Source organism: Ahaetulla prasina, chromosome 6 (assembly GCF_028640845.1).
Source record: "Ahaetulla prasina isolate Xishuangbanna chromosome 6, ASM2864084v1, whole genome shotgun sequence".
Taxonomy (NCBI): Eukaryota; Metazoa; Chordata; class Lepidosauria; order Squamata; family Colubridae; genus Ahaetulla; species Ahaetulla prasina.
Window position 1 is genome coordinate 38372262 of NC_080544.1, and position 18004 is coordinate 38390265.

At 40.0% G+C, this 18004-nt stretch overlaps 1 protein-coding gene across 2 annotated transcripts in view; it reads right to left on the reverse strand.

The window, feature by feature from the left end:
* Positions 1 to 213: 213 nt before the first annotated feature.
* The window catches only part of PPP2R2D (protein phosphatase 2 regulatory subunit Bdelta), a 51473-nt gene continuing 33682 nt past the window's right edge, over positions 214 to 18004 (reverse strand). For both annotated transcript variants that reach the window (XM_058187862.1, XM_058187861.1), the window contains exons 7-10: positions 17840 to 18004; positions 13771 to 13940; positions 13592 to 13683; positions 214 to 2318 (exon numbers count right to left, since the gene is read on the reverse strand). In XM_058187862.1, coding sequence (XP_058043845.1) covers positions 2039 to 2318; positions 13592 to 13683; positions 13771 to 13940; positions 17840 to 18004 — 707 coding nt within the window. In that variant the 3' untranslated portion in view covers positions 214 to 2038. The remainder of the gene's footprint in view (positions 2319 to 13591; positions 13684 to 13770; positions 13941 to 17839) is intronic.

An 18004-nucleotide genomic window follows, 5' to 3' on the forward strand; every position in this document is an offset into this window, starting at 1 on the left:
GATTTAAAATCAAGAGTACAAGAGGAAAAAGTAGAATCTTCGTATTTCCATGCAAAATACAAATGAGAACCAGGTCTAGGAAGAATCAGATTATCTTATTCTTGACCTACTTTTAACTAGCACAGTACTGCACAATGAATATTAAATATTAAAGGCATTTAATGCAAATTTAGGGAAAAAACATTGAAAAGGTTTTAAAGTAAACAGTACAAATTCAGGTAAACATTTAAAATTTATTAAACTTTTTGATCAAAATAATAGAACAATTATATACAAACCCATTGTATTTGTTTTGCAGGAAGGCAGGGAGGGAACAAAGTCAATCTAATGGTTAAATGACCTATTGGTTCCACATTTCAAGATTTGCAAATAGTGTCACAACTGATATACAGTATATGATTTTTATTTTTAGATCCACCAAATTTGGTGTTAGATTCTGAGGACGAGTGGCACTCCATGAACATTGACAGGATAGGATCAGAGACACATTCCTCTTGCATACTCATACTTTTAATAATCATATTAAACCTTCATTTAATTTAGAGCATTAACAAATCACCCTATCTTATCTTCAGGAAGCTCAAAGGGCCTGAATTTTAAGGGGGATTTCATAGGCACATTCAGCAGTTAACTTTACAGAAAGTGGAAGATATGTAATCTATTAAAATTGTGCCCATTGCTGTTTCTTAGGTTTACTCCCAGAGATGTTTAAAGTGAAATACTGGGAGTTGTTCCTACTTCTATGAAAAAAATATCATAAAAGAGATGTATTTTTCTTTGCCCCCATTCCTAGTGGAAACTTAGCATTCTATAAATGCATTTCCACATCAGCCTTAAGATAACCAGGTGTAGGTCTCCTGGTGTCACAGGCCCAGATTAAGAGTTGAAATATATCAAATGTGCTCCTGTTTGGCATAATTAATTATAATAACATACAAGGTTGAGCTTCAGGGGCAATATGCTTGCATCTGCTTATGCCTAGTTTAGTATTTTTAAAAAAACATCTTGAAAACAAAGAACTAAGGGTAAAAAATGTAACGCACATTAATGTATGCACATTACCATTAATTGTAAAGCATATTTACTATTAACCGAAACAATGATTATTGAAGGTTCTGATGTACATGGCCCATCATGTTTAAGGCTACATGTAAGTAAACAAACAGGCTGTTTTTCACATCACCTCTTTTGTGCATACCATATGATATCTTCTTTTAAACATAGAAAAGCAATACAAACTAGGGTAAAGACGACAGCTGGATACAAATTTCAATTTAGAGTTTGAAGCAGTAGGACATCACCCAAAACTGCTCATTTTGTATAATAAATATTTTTGGGGGGACAAACTTCAAATCTTTCCATCGGGTATCTTGCACAATCTCAATACATGCAATAAAAAAGACTGAATACATACTTTCAGATTTAAAAACACTTTTTTATAGTTTGTTATTTTTATTAAGTGGTTTACACCAGAAGGTGTGGTTATAGATACAGTTGGTGAGTAAATATACATGAAAAACCTGTCTACACACCCGACTCTAGACTTACCTATATGCTCAAAGGTAGAAACACCTAAAGCTTAGATGAAGGCCAGAGAAAGAATGCTTACAGGCATAAAGCACAAATATATGTTCTGAAAGGCCCAAATATTACAGCAGATAAAGAGCATGTGAGATAAAAATTACATTTTTATGACAATTTGTTTCTTGGGTGTTAGATTTTTGGTCTATCAACTGGAAAGGAAGGCTCAGACTTAAATAAATACATTTTTTTGAATATTGACTTTTATTAAGTATTGTCCATCAATTCTGCTTCCAGTGGGCTTTCCTTGTTTACAAAAATCAATTCCATGTTCCCCCCTCACTGTAGACAGAAATACACCATGAACTCAAGTCCAGGCCAGTTTCTCTCTTTTGCCTTTAAAGGGAAATAAGTGCATCAATGTTCTTTACTGGAAGGACAACAAGGCCATCTCTGACAGATAAACAACAGAGCTTAACTATTCAAGACGACAACTCTGTCCTCAAATAAGCCGTCTTTAATTAATTTTGTCTTGGAATATATACAAGTTATTGGTTGCAGCTACAGCAATGATGTTCTCCGCTGGGTGCCATGCTGTATGAAGGATCTTCTTATTGAAGTCCAGACTGTCAACACTTATTTCATCTTTCTTTCTTTTGCCACCTGTACACACTTTCCGGGGTTTTAAGATGGCTCGAGGTTTGCTACTTTCTCTTGAGGCCTCTAATGTAATATCTCGCCGGGTGTTCCGATCAAACATCCTAAAGAAGTTGTTATAGGAGCCAGTCATAATGGCACTGTAGGAAAGAAAAAACAATGTTTTACTCATTTGTTTCAGCTGGATGAAAATAATTGCAATAAAGATCCACCTAAATAATCACCCAATTTCCCTCTCTTTGCTGTTCACTAAGTCAGATAACAAGAGCCACAGCACTGACTCTTTTTATCTTATTTTTTAAACAACTTATACACACACACGCACACACACACGTCTTTAAATAAATTGTTAAAGCAATTACAAGAGAATCACAAACAATACAAAGAGAAAATACATTTACCTTTTATTTCATAATTAATAGTCAATAATTTGCTAATGAATACACTATAATAATAGTGTACATGCAAATATTTTTATAGAATATCACAAAATCCAGGAATGACAATGAAAATGTGCCTGATTATTGAAATGGATTGGACTTTATTATGACTGGATCAATTATTCAGCTAAGCATTATTCCACCTATCCACTTATTTTAGAAGTGGACTGTTGACTCCCAGATCAGATTAGTGTTATTCACTCATTTGTGTCACCAAATATACAGCTGATGTCTGTCGCTTTAAATATATACTATCAACATAGCTAATTACAATTTCTTAAGAGCATTTTATGGGTACAGACATCAGGATTAGAAAGATTACCAACATTTACCTGTGTCTTGAGCTAGAATAAATTGAGGGTATCCTTTCCCCTGCCTCTCAAAATGCAGTTTTGGCTAGCAGCAACCCCCCACCCCCCTGCCATAACTGTAGAATGCCAGTTCCAGGGAGATTTAATGTAAACTGAACTCTAGTTAAATGTTTCATACAGTTCCTGGTGAAGACCACTTTTTATTATCCCAGGCTTTATAAGCTTTATAATGATATACTGCAGTTCAGCACTACTGTAGCTGTCAGATCAGGCCCCTCTCTCAAAATCAGCTATTTTGATATTTCCCTCTTGTTTTTAAAGGATGTTCAATTTTATGGCTGTGTTTTCTTCAGTTTAAATTGAATTTTATGCAATTATGCTGTTACCTAGATGCTATCAATCCTTAATATATCACTGCCATATTTCATGTTGTCCTCAATTTATAGGCCATTTTATACAACAGCATTTTTATTTTTTTTTGATAATGTAGGCAGAAGAGTCCAGGCTCAACATTACAGTCCTCTATTCTCCGTTATGAATGGATAGCAGTAAGTCTTAAAAACTAAAATAATGTCCAGAATCCCTTTAAGGCTTATCACTATTTTTCTTTATAAAACAGATCTGAGAAATTGTGCCAATGTTATTTAATGGTCTGCTGTGGCATTTCTACAGTGCCAGTTTGGGTGTTGAGGCAATAAATGTATCTAGAATGGTGTGTTTAAAATGGAATGCATTAAATAAATGGTTAAATAAGTGGTCTGCTGCATACATTGCTTTCAAATATAGATTTCTTAAAACCTCTTTCTGGCTTATTTGGGACAATACTGTCCATTCTGGCTGCCAGCAGTTCTCTGGGTTAACACGGGGAGATTATTCTGTTATGGATTGCACCAGTAGAAGCTAAACCAATTTTGTTGTATACATGATGTACAATGACAATAAAGGCTTTTATTATTTCTGGCCCAGTATTTTTCAAACAGTAGGTAGATGCAGAAATTCTCCATTATGGTGGAGACAGCAGTCAGAGTGGGTGGAGCTCCTCTGTTCAGATTGGATAACTGAGTCTGTTGAAGCTGAAAGTCCCGCCCCTTGCTGCTGGGAACCCCAGATTTTGACTCAGTTGTTCAGCCTGGACGGTTGCGTTGTGGATTTCTCCCTTCCTGACTTGCAGGATGCATACTTGTGAGTAACGTTTTTCTTATTTTTTCTCCGCTGGCTGCAGAAGTGATTATTACTTCTGCTTCAATCCTGTTGAGCTGCAGGCGTTCCAGGATATTTTTGGTGGGGTTTTTAGCGCCCCCGAAGCCAGCAGGGATTGGATGAGTGGAGTTATTCACTCCCAGTATCGTTGGGGCAGCTTCTAGCACTGCCGAGGGCTTGCTGGGCGGTATAGAAATTGTTTGGATTAGTTTGCCGCCCGGCTTTAATTATGATCGCTGAGGAGTTTGGCTTTCGCTTCCACAGGGTAGCCTGCAATTTACCCAGCCCTCCGTCTCCTATTTCGCGCGATCTGATTTTTCCCGCCCAAAACAGTTTAAATGGATCGCTTATTGCAGCTGTGGAAGGAGACGCTTAGAGCTTAGTGCTCACTCCGCCCCTCCCCTATCCAAACTCCGGTGGCCATTTTGAGCACATTTGGAGTGAGTCTTCAGATTATTAGTCCTGAAGTTTACATTAGGCGGAGTTAGGGGCTAATTTGGGCGTGGAGCTTTGTGCTCTCATTATTTCAGCTGCAGTTCTCCTCCAGTTCGGACTTTAATAGTCAGTTTCTCCCTCTCTCTATTGGCGGCCGCCTTTTTGAATTAAAAAAAAAAGAAGAGAAGTGATTCTTTGGCCTTACTGAGGTCTAGAAACTTAATATTTCATCATGCCTAAGGCCTTGGCAAAATCCAACAAACGCCAGGGGTCTCCATTGCCGGAGGAGCAAGGTCCATCAGGAGGGGTCTCTCCCAAGGCCCCTATTGCAAAGTGCAGCTGTGTTTCCAAGCAGAAAACCAAGGCCCCACCTACTTCAGGCCGCAGTAAGTCGTCTAAAGCATCTCTGAGGGATGAGCAGAGAAGAGATGAAGCAATACAGAGAATATGTAGTAGGGCAGTCTCTAATTTACCCTCTTCTTCAATGGCCAATCCAGAACCCAGTACTTCTGCTGGGTCTCTTATTCGAGAGGGTATTATTTCTACCTCTCCTGGTCAAGCTTCCTTACAATGTTGCCCAGTGGATATTCCTACAGACGCATTATGGGGGATCCTTCCTCCAGTTTCTCATACAGTTGATGCACCAGTTATTGAGTCTCCTGAGGAGTTTTCTCAGATAGTTCCTTCTACTGCAACCCACGTTGTTGGTCAGGGGGCAGAGCCTCTTTTGCCTGTTTCGCCACATATTCAGGCAATCATTGAACAGACGATTCAAAGGACCCTTTTATCGGGCATGCAGATATCTGAGAGGGCTTCCTTGTCCCATTCAAGGCTATCAGTGAGGGAGGAGGATCCTGAAGAGGAGGAAATGCAGTCACAGCTGGGTACAGTCTCGCCTACCCACTCAGTAACTAGCCATCCCTCTCTTTTGGAGGGATTAGAAAGGAGATCCTGACCTGTCTGAAGATGAAGGGTTATTACCTGACCAGCCGGCATTTACTGGTCTTTTTCCTCCTAGTCTTTTTAAGTCCTTGCTTTTCAAGGCAAAGAATGTGGCTCAATTGAGTTCTTCCTCGGATCAACCTGTGGCATCATCCTCCAAGGGTGCATCTGACATTCTTTTTTCTGAACCTGACCGAGTTCGGATTCTATTCCAGCACCCCCACTTTTCATGGACGTAATCAAACGCCAGTGGACAGCCCCTGGTTCTTCTACGGTTCCTTCCTCAGCAGACAAACGTTTCTTCAATGTGGACCCCAAATTAGCTTCAGCTCTACAGACACCCACTGTAGATGGTCCAGTTGCAGCTCTGGCATCTTCCTCATCCATTCCGGGCCAGCCTGAAGAGAACCTTCGTCCAGAGGATAGACGGTGGAGCAAGTCCTGCAGAGAGCTCATCTAGGTGCAGCTTGGGCAATCCGGTCGGCTTCTTCAGCATCTTTCTTTAATAGGTCCACCTTGTTGTGGCTCAGACAATTACAGGATAAACTTCCAGCAGAGGATACTCGTATCCACCAGGACCTGAATAAGATAATTGCAGCTGTTCAATTTTCGGCGGATGCCACTTTACATGCCATACGTTTTGTTTCCAAATCCATGGCTTCAGCTTTGACGGCTCGACGCTTACTCTGGCTTAGACATTGGCAGGCGGATGCCCGCCACAAATGGAGGCTGGCATCGGCTCCCTTCGCAGGGGAGCTACTTTTTGGTGCTGCGTTGGACCCTCTATTGGTCGAGACTAAAGACAAAAGAAAGATATTACCTTCAGTCTATCGCAGAGGGGAAGCCAGATTTACTCCCTTTTCTCGTCAATCTTCCTTTCGAGGTTCTGAATGGGGGGCTGGTTCTTCCAAGTTCCAGGGGTCCTGGGCTCCTAGACAAAGAGGAGGTCATGATAGAGTTTCACGGGGTAGGCCCTTTCCTTCCAAGCGGCCCTTTCGTGGAGGAGGAAGTCGTCCATTCCGGCGTCATCGATAGGTGCATTGCTAGTCCTCCCATAGGGGGCAGGTTAGCCCATTTTGCGGATCAATGGGAGTTCACTACTTCTGATAATTGGGTTAAGAATACAATTCGATACGGTTTGTCTCTGGAATTTGTTTCCTTTCCAAAGATTTTTCATTCGCTGTCCGGTATCTAGGAACAGGGATAAGCGGGTCCATATGGTGGCAGCAGTTAAGCATTTAATGGAGATTAGGGCTATTCAACCAGTTCCCGTAAGGCAAAGGGGACATGGGTTTTATTCTCTTTGTTCCTAGTTCCCAAATCTTGGGGCTGGAGGCCCATTTTAGACCTCAAGAGACTAAATCGTTTTATTGTTTATCATAAGTTTAAAATGCACTCTCTTCGTTCGATTCTAGATGGCGTTCGGAAGGCGACTTCCTCACTTCCATAGACCTCACTGAAGCTTATCTTCATATCCCTATTTTCCCGGATCATAGGAAGTTTCTCCGGTTTTGTTATAAGGGGTTCACTATCAATATAGGGCACTGCCCTTTGGGTTGTCTTCTGCCCGAGGGTTTTCACCAAGATCTTGGCTGCTATGGCAGCTCATCTTAGGTCCATACCTATTCGACTTTATTGTTATTTGGATGATATTTTAATTTTATCATCGTCAGAGTCAATGGCCAGAAGGGATTTACAGATTGTAGTTCAGACTCTTTCTTTACATGGCTTCTCTATTAATATAGAGAAAAGTCATTTGACCCCCTCAACCTGTTTACTTCACTTAGGAGCAAATATTGATTCCATATTAGGTAGAGTCTCTTTATCTCAGGAGAGACAGAGTAGTTTAAGATCTTTAGCTGGTTCTTTAATAAAGGAAAGCAGAGTTTCCTTGCTGTCATTATCCCAACTCCTGGGAAAGATGATTTCAACCATTTCCATCGTTCCATGGGCGAGATTTCATACTAGAGACCTCCAGTGGTTCCTGTTGCCATTCCAAAGAGAGGGCACAGGCAATTCCACTTCCAAAGTTCTACTGCCCAAGGAGGTTCGCAAGTCCTTCTTCTGGTGGTTGTCATCGGCGATTTCCAAGGGATCTCCTTTGCACGAGCCTCATCGTTTGGTGGTAACTACGGATGCCAGTCTTTTCGGTTGGGGTGCACACCTCAAATCGCTGCTGGCTCAAGGGAGCTGGTCCATCACTGAACGCCGTTTTCCTATCAACTGGCTAGAGCTACGGGCTATTTATCTAGCTCTTTGTTTTTTCCAGAACCATCTATCAGGCAAGCATGTACTGGTGCTCACGGACAATATCACAGCCAAGGCTCATGTCAACCGACAAGGGGGCACCAGATCCAAGTCCTTGATGAAGGAAGCAAGGACCCTATTCCTGTGGGCAGAACGGAATCTTCTGTCCTTGACTGCAGAACACATCTCAGGGGTGTCCAATATTCAGGCAGACTGGCTCAGTCGTCAAGTCATCGACCAGGCGGAGTGGCGTCTGCATCCAGATCTGTTCAACGACCTCTCACGTCGATTTGGCACTCCAGTGGTGGACATGTTCGCAACACGGCAGAACACGCAGCTTCCTCGTTTCTTTGCCAGGTTTCCAGATCATCTAGCAGAGGGAGTCGATGCTCTTCGCAGTCCATGGCCAGAGGGATTACTCTACGCGTTCCCGCCTCTCTCAATCATCCCGAGAGTGGTCCGTCAGTTTCTGGAGGAACAGGCAGAGGTCATCTTAATCGCCCCTCACTGGCCTTGGAGGTCTTGGTTTGCAGATCTCAAGTCGCTGTCAGTGGCTCCCCCCTGGAGGATTCCTCCCAGCAGAGTGTCGTTAACTCAAGGGGCTCTGGTTCATCCAGATCCTCTATGGCTCCAGTTGACCGCCTGGTGCTTGAGCGGGGCGCCATGAGAAGAGACAATATGTCTGCCAGGCTTATCCGGACTATGTTAGCATCCTGGAGGCCTTCCACTGAGCGCATTTACTCAGCCTCTTGGCGGGCTTTTTGTTCCTGGTGTCAAAGGGCGGGGGTTTCTCCACTCCGGGTTTCCATTTTGCATATATTGGAATTTTTGCAGGAAGGGTTAGACAAGGGGTTAGCTCCCAACACACTTCGTAGACAGGTAGCAGCTATTTCCACGGTTTTATCCTGTGATCCACTGACTTCCTTGTCTCAACATCCTTCTATCAGGAGGTTTTCAAAGGGCCAAAATTTATGTCCTCCGTGGTCCACAGATATCCCACTTGGGATCTTTCGCTGGTCCTAAATTCCCTAACAGGGCCTCCTTATGAGCCATTGAGGTCTACCTCTCTGAGGCTATTAACTTGTAAGGTTGCCTTTTTGGTGGCTATCACCTCTGCCAGAAGGATTTCAGAATTAGCTGCCCTCTCTGTCCGCAGTGATCTTTGTGTTTTCCATCCGGATCGAGTAGTGCTCCGTTTGGATCCTTCATTCATTCCTAAAGTAAATTCAGTTTTCCATCGCATGCAGGAACCTAATTTGCCTAATTTTGCCCTCACCCAGTTCACGGGTTAGGCGCCGTTGGCATACTTTAGATGTTCAAGAGCTTTGAGAATTTACATTAAGAGAACAGCAGAGTTAAGGAGAACAGAGTCCTTGTTTGTGTCTTTCCTTCCTGTTTCTTTAGGGCGTAAAGTGACATCGTCCACTATAGGCAGATGGATTAGGCATACGATAGCTAAGGCTTACGAGATGAGATCCCTGCCTAGGCCCCCGCGTTTAACAGCGCATTCCACTTGCACTGCAGCTACCTCAGCGGCCTGGTCTACTCAGGCATCCTTGCCAGAGATATGCAGGGCAGCCACCTGGTCGTCGCCCTCTCCGTTTATTAGACACTACAGAGTGGACAAGTATGCTTCCGCTGAAGCTGCCTTTGGCCGAGGGTGCTGCAGCAGGTACTTGTATCTGAGGTTGAATCTGTCCAGACCGATCCCTCCCGTAGTTAGGGACACTAGGCTTTGGTATGTCCCACTCTGACTGCTGTCTCCACCATAACAGAGAAGGGGCGTTGGTACTTACCTGAGACGCACCTTCTAGTTCAGTGGAGACAGCAGTCAGCCCCTCCCTATTTCGGTCTGGATCCTCTTTTGTTTGTTTGTTTTGGATAATAAAATTTGTTTCTCTATTTTCCACGACGCATTGAGTCTGGTTTTTCTCGCCTTCATCAAAATCTGGGGTTCCCAGCAGCAAGGGGCGGGACTTTCAGCTTCAACAGACTCAGTTATCCAATCTGAACAGAGGAGCTCCACCCACTCTGACTGCTGTCTCCACTGAACTAGAAGGTGCGTCTCAGGTAAGTACCAACGCCCCTTTTATATGCAGCGACTATCATTTGCAATGTGTCTATCCAGTATTTAAAGCCGTTGCCTCTAAAATTCTATTCCATTAATATATATATTATTTGGTCCGCTAACAGGAACTGACCCTGGCATTTATTTCAAGCTATGTGAAGAACATGTCTCATCACGTAACAATAATTCTGCTTATGGCAACGTTATTTGTTTGAATTATATTTATATTAGGCCCTTTAGGCCCATTATTGAGATGCCTTGCAGTAGAACATTAAAAACACTTAAAGCTGCATAGATTTTTAATAGGGCAATTTGATTCACGGAAAATTCATTAAAATCACTACACAAGTAGATCACTTATCAGAATAAGTGAACCAGAAGAAGTGAGCTGAACTGTCTGAAAAGGGCCAGTCATTCAATGAAATACCTCCATGCTTCTGACTTTGGGAGGATCTGAAACAATGTCGCAACTTTGTTCTCCTGTTTACAACACAAAGGATGGGTTTAGTGGTGCAATAGCCACTCATCAGCCTCTCATACCCAAAATCTGGCCAATTAATTTTATGAACTTTGAAAATTCTACCTATTGGAATTCTTAGGGTGGGAAAATATCCTGCTTTTTGTTTCTGCTCTACTGCTTGTATCATGCTTTGCTCCTAGAATCTGAAGAGGTTTATGGGGATGGAGGAGAGATAATTTTTTTTTTTTAAAATGTCTTTTATTCCTTTGAATTCAGCAAAATTTTCTTAAACTTTCTGACATTTGCAGTAGAGCATTTATCATATCAGCATATGCAGTCTCTCTTTTCATTCTTCCCAGGAGGACAAACCCTGTTTTCTATGTGTTTGTTTTTGTTTTAAGCCTAGCACAATTAGATTTGAGGCAGTTTCTACTTTATATACTATATCTTAAAAGCTAACATAACATCTCCTTATATTACAATGTATCAAATATACAACTGTGAAAATAAACTCATAAACTGTAATGCAGAAGCACCAAGAAGCTCATAGTTTGTGCTTTAAATAAACATAAGTTTGTATAACAACATGAAGTGGAGCACTGGTTGCAGTGCAAGCATGGAAGATAATAGACGAGTGGATTTTGGACACAGTAGAGGCACTCCCTCTAGTTTCCAAACGTGTGGAAACATTTGGAAAATAGACATGGAAATGTTATTGTGGCATGAGGGAAGCAAGTCCTCTTCCATCTATAAGCAGAGGAAAAGCCTAGAGGAAGAAGCATGATAGTTTGACCTGTGCCAACAGCTGCAAATATGGCTGTTCCTCAGCACGGAGAAAGGAAGAGGTGCTTTTTACAAGACAATGGTACAGCATCATTCAATATCCTTTGACCTCTTTCCTCTTCATCATGATCAGCAGCATCGCCCTTTCTATTCAGTCTGCAGCATGAAACAGGAATCCATGTGACAACGGCACCTTCCTCTGCTGGTACATCCATAGACACATAGTGATAAAAGCAAGCCAAAGAAGCTCTCCTCTTTTACCAGCTCCAAATCTCATTTCTGCTGATTCAGCCAGAGGAATGGCTGGTCCTCAACTCTTTTCTCTTGATGTTACTAAGTCCAGAAATCCTGCCACTACATTCTAAAACTGAACAGCTACCTTCTAAAGTCTCTTTAGCCACAACTAAAGAGGGCCGGGATAGCTCAGGCAATAGAGAAGCCTGTTATTAGAACACAAAGCCTGCAATTACTGCAGGTTCGAGCCCGGCCCAAGGTTGACTCAGCCTTCCACCCTTTATAAGGTAGGTAAAATGAGGACCCAGATTGTTGGTGGGGCAATAAGTTGACTTTGTAAAAAATATACATAGTCTTATACATTGTAAGCCGCCCTGAGTCTTCGGAGAAGGGCGGGGTATAAATGTAAACAAAACAAAAACAAAAAACTTCATTGGTTCCAGAACTGAAAAATCCATTGGCATGCATAGCCAACTGGGTTTATCAGGAGGCAGCTTCGTTAGAGAGGGTCTATGCAATTGCTTAGTCTGTAAAATCTTTCATATGAGTTAAGCAACCCCTCTCCTTGCAACAGCAAAAATGAACTGGTGAGGGGTGTTTAAGATCAATGGTAAGTGGAAGAGGAAGAGGCAGGCTGAAGTAGCTCTGATTTTGCCTGGAAGAAATTCTCCAAGCAACTTTTCAGCCAGTATTTTGATTGGCAGAAGCACTAAGTTATAGGTATTTGTCAGTTGCCTTTTAGCAGCAATTGACAAATTCTTGCCCTTATCATCAGCGGAAATGGTTTCCATGTTTGGCCAACATTTCTTTTAATTGCATTTGCTTATAGAAGATATAGAAGCATAGGCAGATGCACAAACAGGCTAAAGAAAAGTTTTTATCCATGGGCTGTCAGACTCCTGAATGAAAAATAAGTCTACAACAACATAGAACGATTGACTTTGGGGACGGTGCGACGTGCAGTAAATTCACATGGTGCAATAGGACTGAGTTTTTGCCAGTAGGATTCACTGGGCTAGGGATTTTCTTTTTGTCTTTCACTGTGAGTTGTATTGTGTTGCAGGAGAGGGGGTGTGTGCACAAAGGGAGGCTCAGCCAATCTCATTGTACACATGCTCTACTCTTGAAAATAAAGGTTTGAATTGAACTGAATTGAATTGAATTGCTTGGAGTTAATTTCACACTCAACACTGAATAAAAGGAGGTAAGCCTAAAAACAGTCCTTGTTCCTAAATGCTAACTGCTTGTTAAGTTGGCTACAGATGTTTACTGCTTTTAAGAGGAAAAGCTGGAAATAGAAAAGCAGGGCTAACATTCGTTTGGGACACGCTTTAAATACAGTTGCTGTTGCAATGTTCTTTAATAGGCCTTGGCCACAATTATTCATTTTAAACATATTGCAAATAATGGGGCTAAAAATAGGCTTTTTTCTTGATAATTTAGAGACAGCTACGGTGTTCTTAACTCTTCCCTATCTTTGATTTAAAAGAGATACAATAGAAGTCTTTCAAAAAATTATTGTAATTATTTTAATTTTAAAGTTGTCTGGTAGATATTTTGCAAACTTAGTAATTGCTGGATGAGGGTTTGGCAACCTGCAACCCATGGATCGGATGTGGTTCACCACATAAAATCATCTTGCTCATGTCCCCAAAAGAAATAGAGGGAGCAAGAGAGGGAGAGATGCCTGCGGCTCCTTAGTTTATTTTGGCAATGGTTTCACTAACTCTCAGTGTACAGATGGGGAGTCACATCTGTATGTGGCATGGTCTCTGTTCCCTTCTCATTTTTTTAAAAAAAAATTGAATTTATATCCCGCCCTTCTCCGAAGACTCAGGGCGGCTTACATTGTGTCTGCTGAATCCTCCTTCAGAATATCTACCATACTTCAATGTTCATCTCATTAAAAAAAAAAAAGTTTAGACATTTTTATGTCTCCAAATTCAAAGGGTGAATTCAGATCCAATCAAATGATCTGAAAAGTGGATCAGGGTTATGAATACACATCTGTATTATTTACCTTTATTAATCTATTATACATGCTATCACGTGTCGTCATTTAGAGCAGGAGTGTCCAAACTTGGCAACTTTAGTTTGGACACCCCTGATTTAAGAGGCAGAACAAGGTTTGCAAATGTTGGCCTTTTCAATGGACTAGCAAATTCTGGATAACCCACTATTATACTGCAAATATGTTAAAGTGAACCGTATCTCTTTTATGTTTGCTACAGTTAGACAATATATCCATTTTTAATACTCAGGAAAATTTTTGAAGTATATAAACCAAACTTACCTATCAGAACCATTCCAGCAGCATTCAAATTTGTCAAAGATGCAATCATTCTCATACAGTGAACAGAGTTTGCTTCGAAGATATTCATGAACCTTAAAACATGTAAGTGCAGAACAGTATGAGAAGGTTTTCCATTGCAGAGTATCTATTTTCCTTTTTTTAAAGCATGAACACTATACCTGATAAGTCTCTACTGGCCTGTTTTCCATATTTAAATCCCATACTTTAACTGAAAGATAATCTCGGGTCATCATGTATCGACCACTGTGACTGAATTTTACATCTGATATTGAAGATATTATTTCTGAAAAGAATGATCTGCTGCTGGGATCTTCAGGCTCCTCAAAGACTGAAAATTACAAGATAGGAATGAAAACGGTTAATAATTAGGTAAATGAACATTGTTACCTTTTCAATAAATTTGGGCTTAGCTAAAGCAGCTACAGATAGTCCTTGACTTACAACAGTTCATTTAGTGACTGTTCAAAGTAACGACACTGAAAAGTGACTTCTTTTTTTCACAGTTATGAAACCTTTGCAGCTTCCCCATGGTCCTGTTATCAAAATTCAGATGTTTGGCAACTGGTTCATATTTATGACTCTTATAGTGTCCAAAGGTCATGTGATCCCTTTTTGTGACCTTCTGACAAGCAAAGTCAATGGGGAAGCCAGATTAACAACCGGGTTACTAATAACTGCAGTGATTCGTTTAACAATTGTGGCAAGAAATGTCATAAAATGGGGCAAACCTCACTTAACACATCTCACTTAACAACATAAATTTTGGGTTTAATTGTGGTTATTAGTCGAGGACTACCTGTATTTCCAGACAGTATGCCTTGAGAGTTATTGAAATAAAGCTTGAAAGCCCAGAGTAACTTCACAATGAGATACGTGGCATATACATTTAATAAATTAAAGAACTGTCCATTCTCTGCCTGTTAGAATGGGTACTAAAGTGACTTTGGATACACGTGTACACTTATATGTTGCTCTACATCAATATTTGTTAAAGTATGGTCGTAAGATCCTGGGGGTCCCTCAAGACACTGTCAGGGTTTCATGAAATGAATATTAATTACTAACTTAAGTTGAAAAATAATACAGTACTGAAATCCCATCAAATAACTGTGAGAAGTGGCAGCAGCAACGGTGTCAATTTTAATTTTTAATATAATATAGATAAATGTAACCTGTAGAAACAAAATCTCTTTTGTATCCACCATAATTTTTTAAAGTGGCAAAGGGTCCCAAGATAAAAATATTTTAAGTACCTCAGCTCTACATTGTCGGTCCCCAACCCTTCTGGCTTAGCTGACCAGAGAGCCGGGGGAGGGGGCACGCGGGGAAGAGATGGTTCTGTTGTGCAGCAGACACACGCGCATGTGCAAATGGAGCTTAATGAGTGTCCATTGCTTACGCAAGTGATGCTGTGCACATGCAGTCTTACACACCACTTACACAGCCCTGTTTAGAACAGGCCACAGCCCGGGGATTGGGGACCCTTGCTCTATGGGATGCTCTCTTGCATAACAAGTTGAGTAGCATAACTTCCGAGTAGGATGGCACTCTTCCCTATTTGTATTTTCTAATAATGTATATTAAGATCAGAAAATACTTTAAAGATAAAAGATCTGATTATCTGCAATATTCCAGTTTCTCATTTATTGATGTTATTAATCTAAAACAACCAAGCAAACCAAACTGGATGGGGTACTACAGGTACCACAGGAGGTACTTATGAACAACTATTTGTGCTCAAAAAACAGTAAAGAAATTGAAGTTTTAATTTTCTCCTTGCTAATCCTAATGTGGCTTAACATCCGAGTTTTACTGGCATTTCCTTAGTCATACAGAAATAATATTGCTTTTGCAAATCTCTGCTGATCTCCAATTTATAAACTTTACATTTAAATATTCAACAATCAATATTCTTCCCAATGAATGGCTTCAGGCTCTTTAACAATGTTAAACTAATCAACAGTAAAATACATTTCACCAAATATAAGTACAAAACAGTGATATTATTTTATCTTTTAAATTGTTCTTTGCCACTCTGAATCACAAGGTTGAGGTGGTAGCCATATAAATAGAAACAAATAAAAATAAATAAACATAAGGACATGTCTAAATATCTTGGATAAAATTATAAATTTTATGTCCCCTTCTAAACTAGAAAAGGGCTACATTTAATTTAAATTTATCATAATTCCCTGTGATAAAGAAAACTAACAGTTCTTGATACTAAACATATACAAGATGGGATCTGCAAGAATTCCTCTGCTAACAATCTAATACCTCAGGATATAGTTTATGGGAAGAAAACTTCTAGCAATCAGTGTACAAAAGTCTCTGTACAATGTGAGCATCTTGGACCTGAAAATCAACTAGTACAATCATGGAAACTGCATAAAACCCTAAGAGTTCCTCTTGTTTGCTCACAAGATTTATTCTAAAACAGTTGTAATCAGAAAGCAAATTATTTTCAAAAAGTGAGCTCCTAAACTTTAAAGTATTAAAGCACTATTAAAAATGATCAATGTATAATCATGAAATATTTTATTTCTGGAAACTATATTGAACCAAAGGTTGAGAAGTCTAGCTTTTTATTTATTTACATTTAATTATGAAAGCAGTCATTTCAGGCTTTCATAAGCAGAGTTATCTAATAATAAGAAAACAGTTTAAAATGCTTCAAGATACTACCTGGCAAACCAATCCAATAAGGTGGGGGAAAGAGAATCTTTCCCGGAGGATCCTCCACTTCCTGAGTTCTGCTGTGCTCATGCCAGCTAGGGCAGAAGAGAGGGTTGCAGCTTTTACCTTTGTAAAAATATTATCTTGCCAATTGGTCTTTTTTTTTTTTTTTAAATAAAAAACACCTCTTCCCATTACATTCCCCAAGGGAAAGCAAGTAATTACATTAGCTCCATGGGTTGATATAATTTCCCATTCACTCCAGAAGTATGCCTGGAAAATGTAGGGAATTTGGATCACAATCGGATCCAAAGCCTTCCCCAGTCCAGCCCTAACACTTCCCCAAGAACCTTACTGCAGAAGCAGTCATGACATACCATTCATGACAGGACAATTTTCCGTTGAAGGTTAGTGCAAAATCTGTCTTTACCCATCCATGAAATCACTGAATTTGGCCTAGGTCACCCCAAGATAGATAACCTTCTCTAATTTCTCATGCTGTTCATGCGTCAAATAATTTTACATCATAATCGTTAACAGCTTTGTTATTTAATTTGCATTTATTCCTAGCCACTTTGAGTAGTTTCTGGGGGCGAGATGAATGCATATTAAAGTACTTCATAGTTCTATATTTGTACAAGCTTCTCAAGAGCCTATTTCCATTTTTTTTAAATGGCACCACATTAGGAGCAACAATACTTACTATGCATAAGCATTAAGCTGAAAAAAAAGTCTAACCCCAAAACTAATGGCTATCACAATTATTTTTCTCTCTCAATATCTAACTACAAATTGCAACAGAGTATTAGCATTTCTCAAAACTTAATTACAATTGCAGACTTAACAACTGAATTATTTTAAAAAATATATTAGGGAGAGTTTCCGATTGAAAGTTAAAAAAAAACTAGCAGACTCAAAATAAGATCATGACCTTGAGACATCCCTTCAGGATGTGGGATGTTTAATTTTGAGTTTAGAAATATTTACACACTATTTCAAATCCAACACATTAAAAAACTGATTTGTAATAGATGATTTTGTTCTGTCAACTGAAATTAGCTATAGTCATTATTAAGAGGCTATATTCTATCAACCCAACTGATACAGCAAAAATATACTGAAACTTAAGTTTTTTTTAAAAAAAAGTACCAACTAGTTAAGATAGGACTGCCAAAAATTGAGCAACTGTATTTTATAAATGAGCAAACTAAATTATATTTGTCATGTCTCACACTTTAGCCTTGCTTAAGAACTATCTAAAGCACAGGTGTCAAACTAGCCATGTCACATTACTGTCACATGACATTTCACGTTTTTCCCATTTGCTGAGCTGGGATGGGCGTGGCCTGCATCTGGCCTGCGGGCCGCCAGTTTGACACCCCTGAGCAAAAATAATAGGTTGATTTTCTATTCTTTAAAATGCAATTCTTTCACCATATTGAAAAGTTCTTTACTGGCAATTATATAGTACTTATTCACAATATAGTACTTATTCACATTCACATGAACCATTTCATTTCCGAATATGCTTTATAAAGCCTAACTACTTACATTTTGAATGCCTATCACAAAGGGCTGAAGAACGCATATCACAGAGCCGAATAGTTCCTTTGCTACTGCTGTAGACAAACACATTACAATGATGAGGATGAAACTCTGCTGCAGTTATCACCTCTGTTAATTCCTCCATATTAGCAGGCTTTATGTCTACAATAT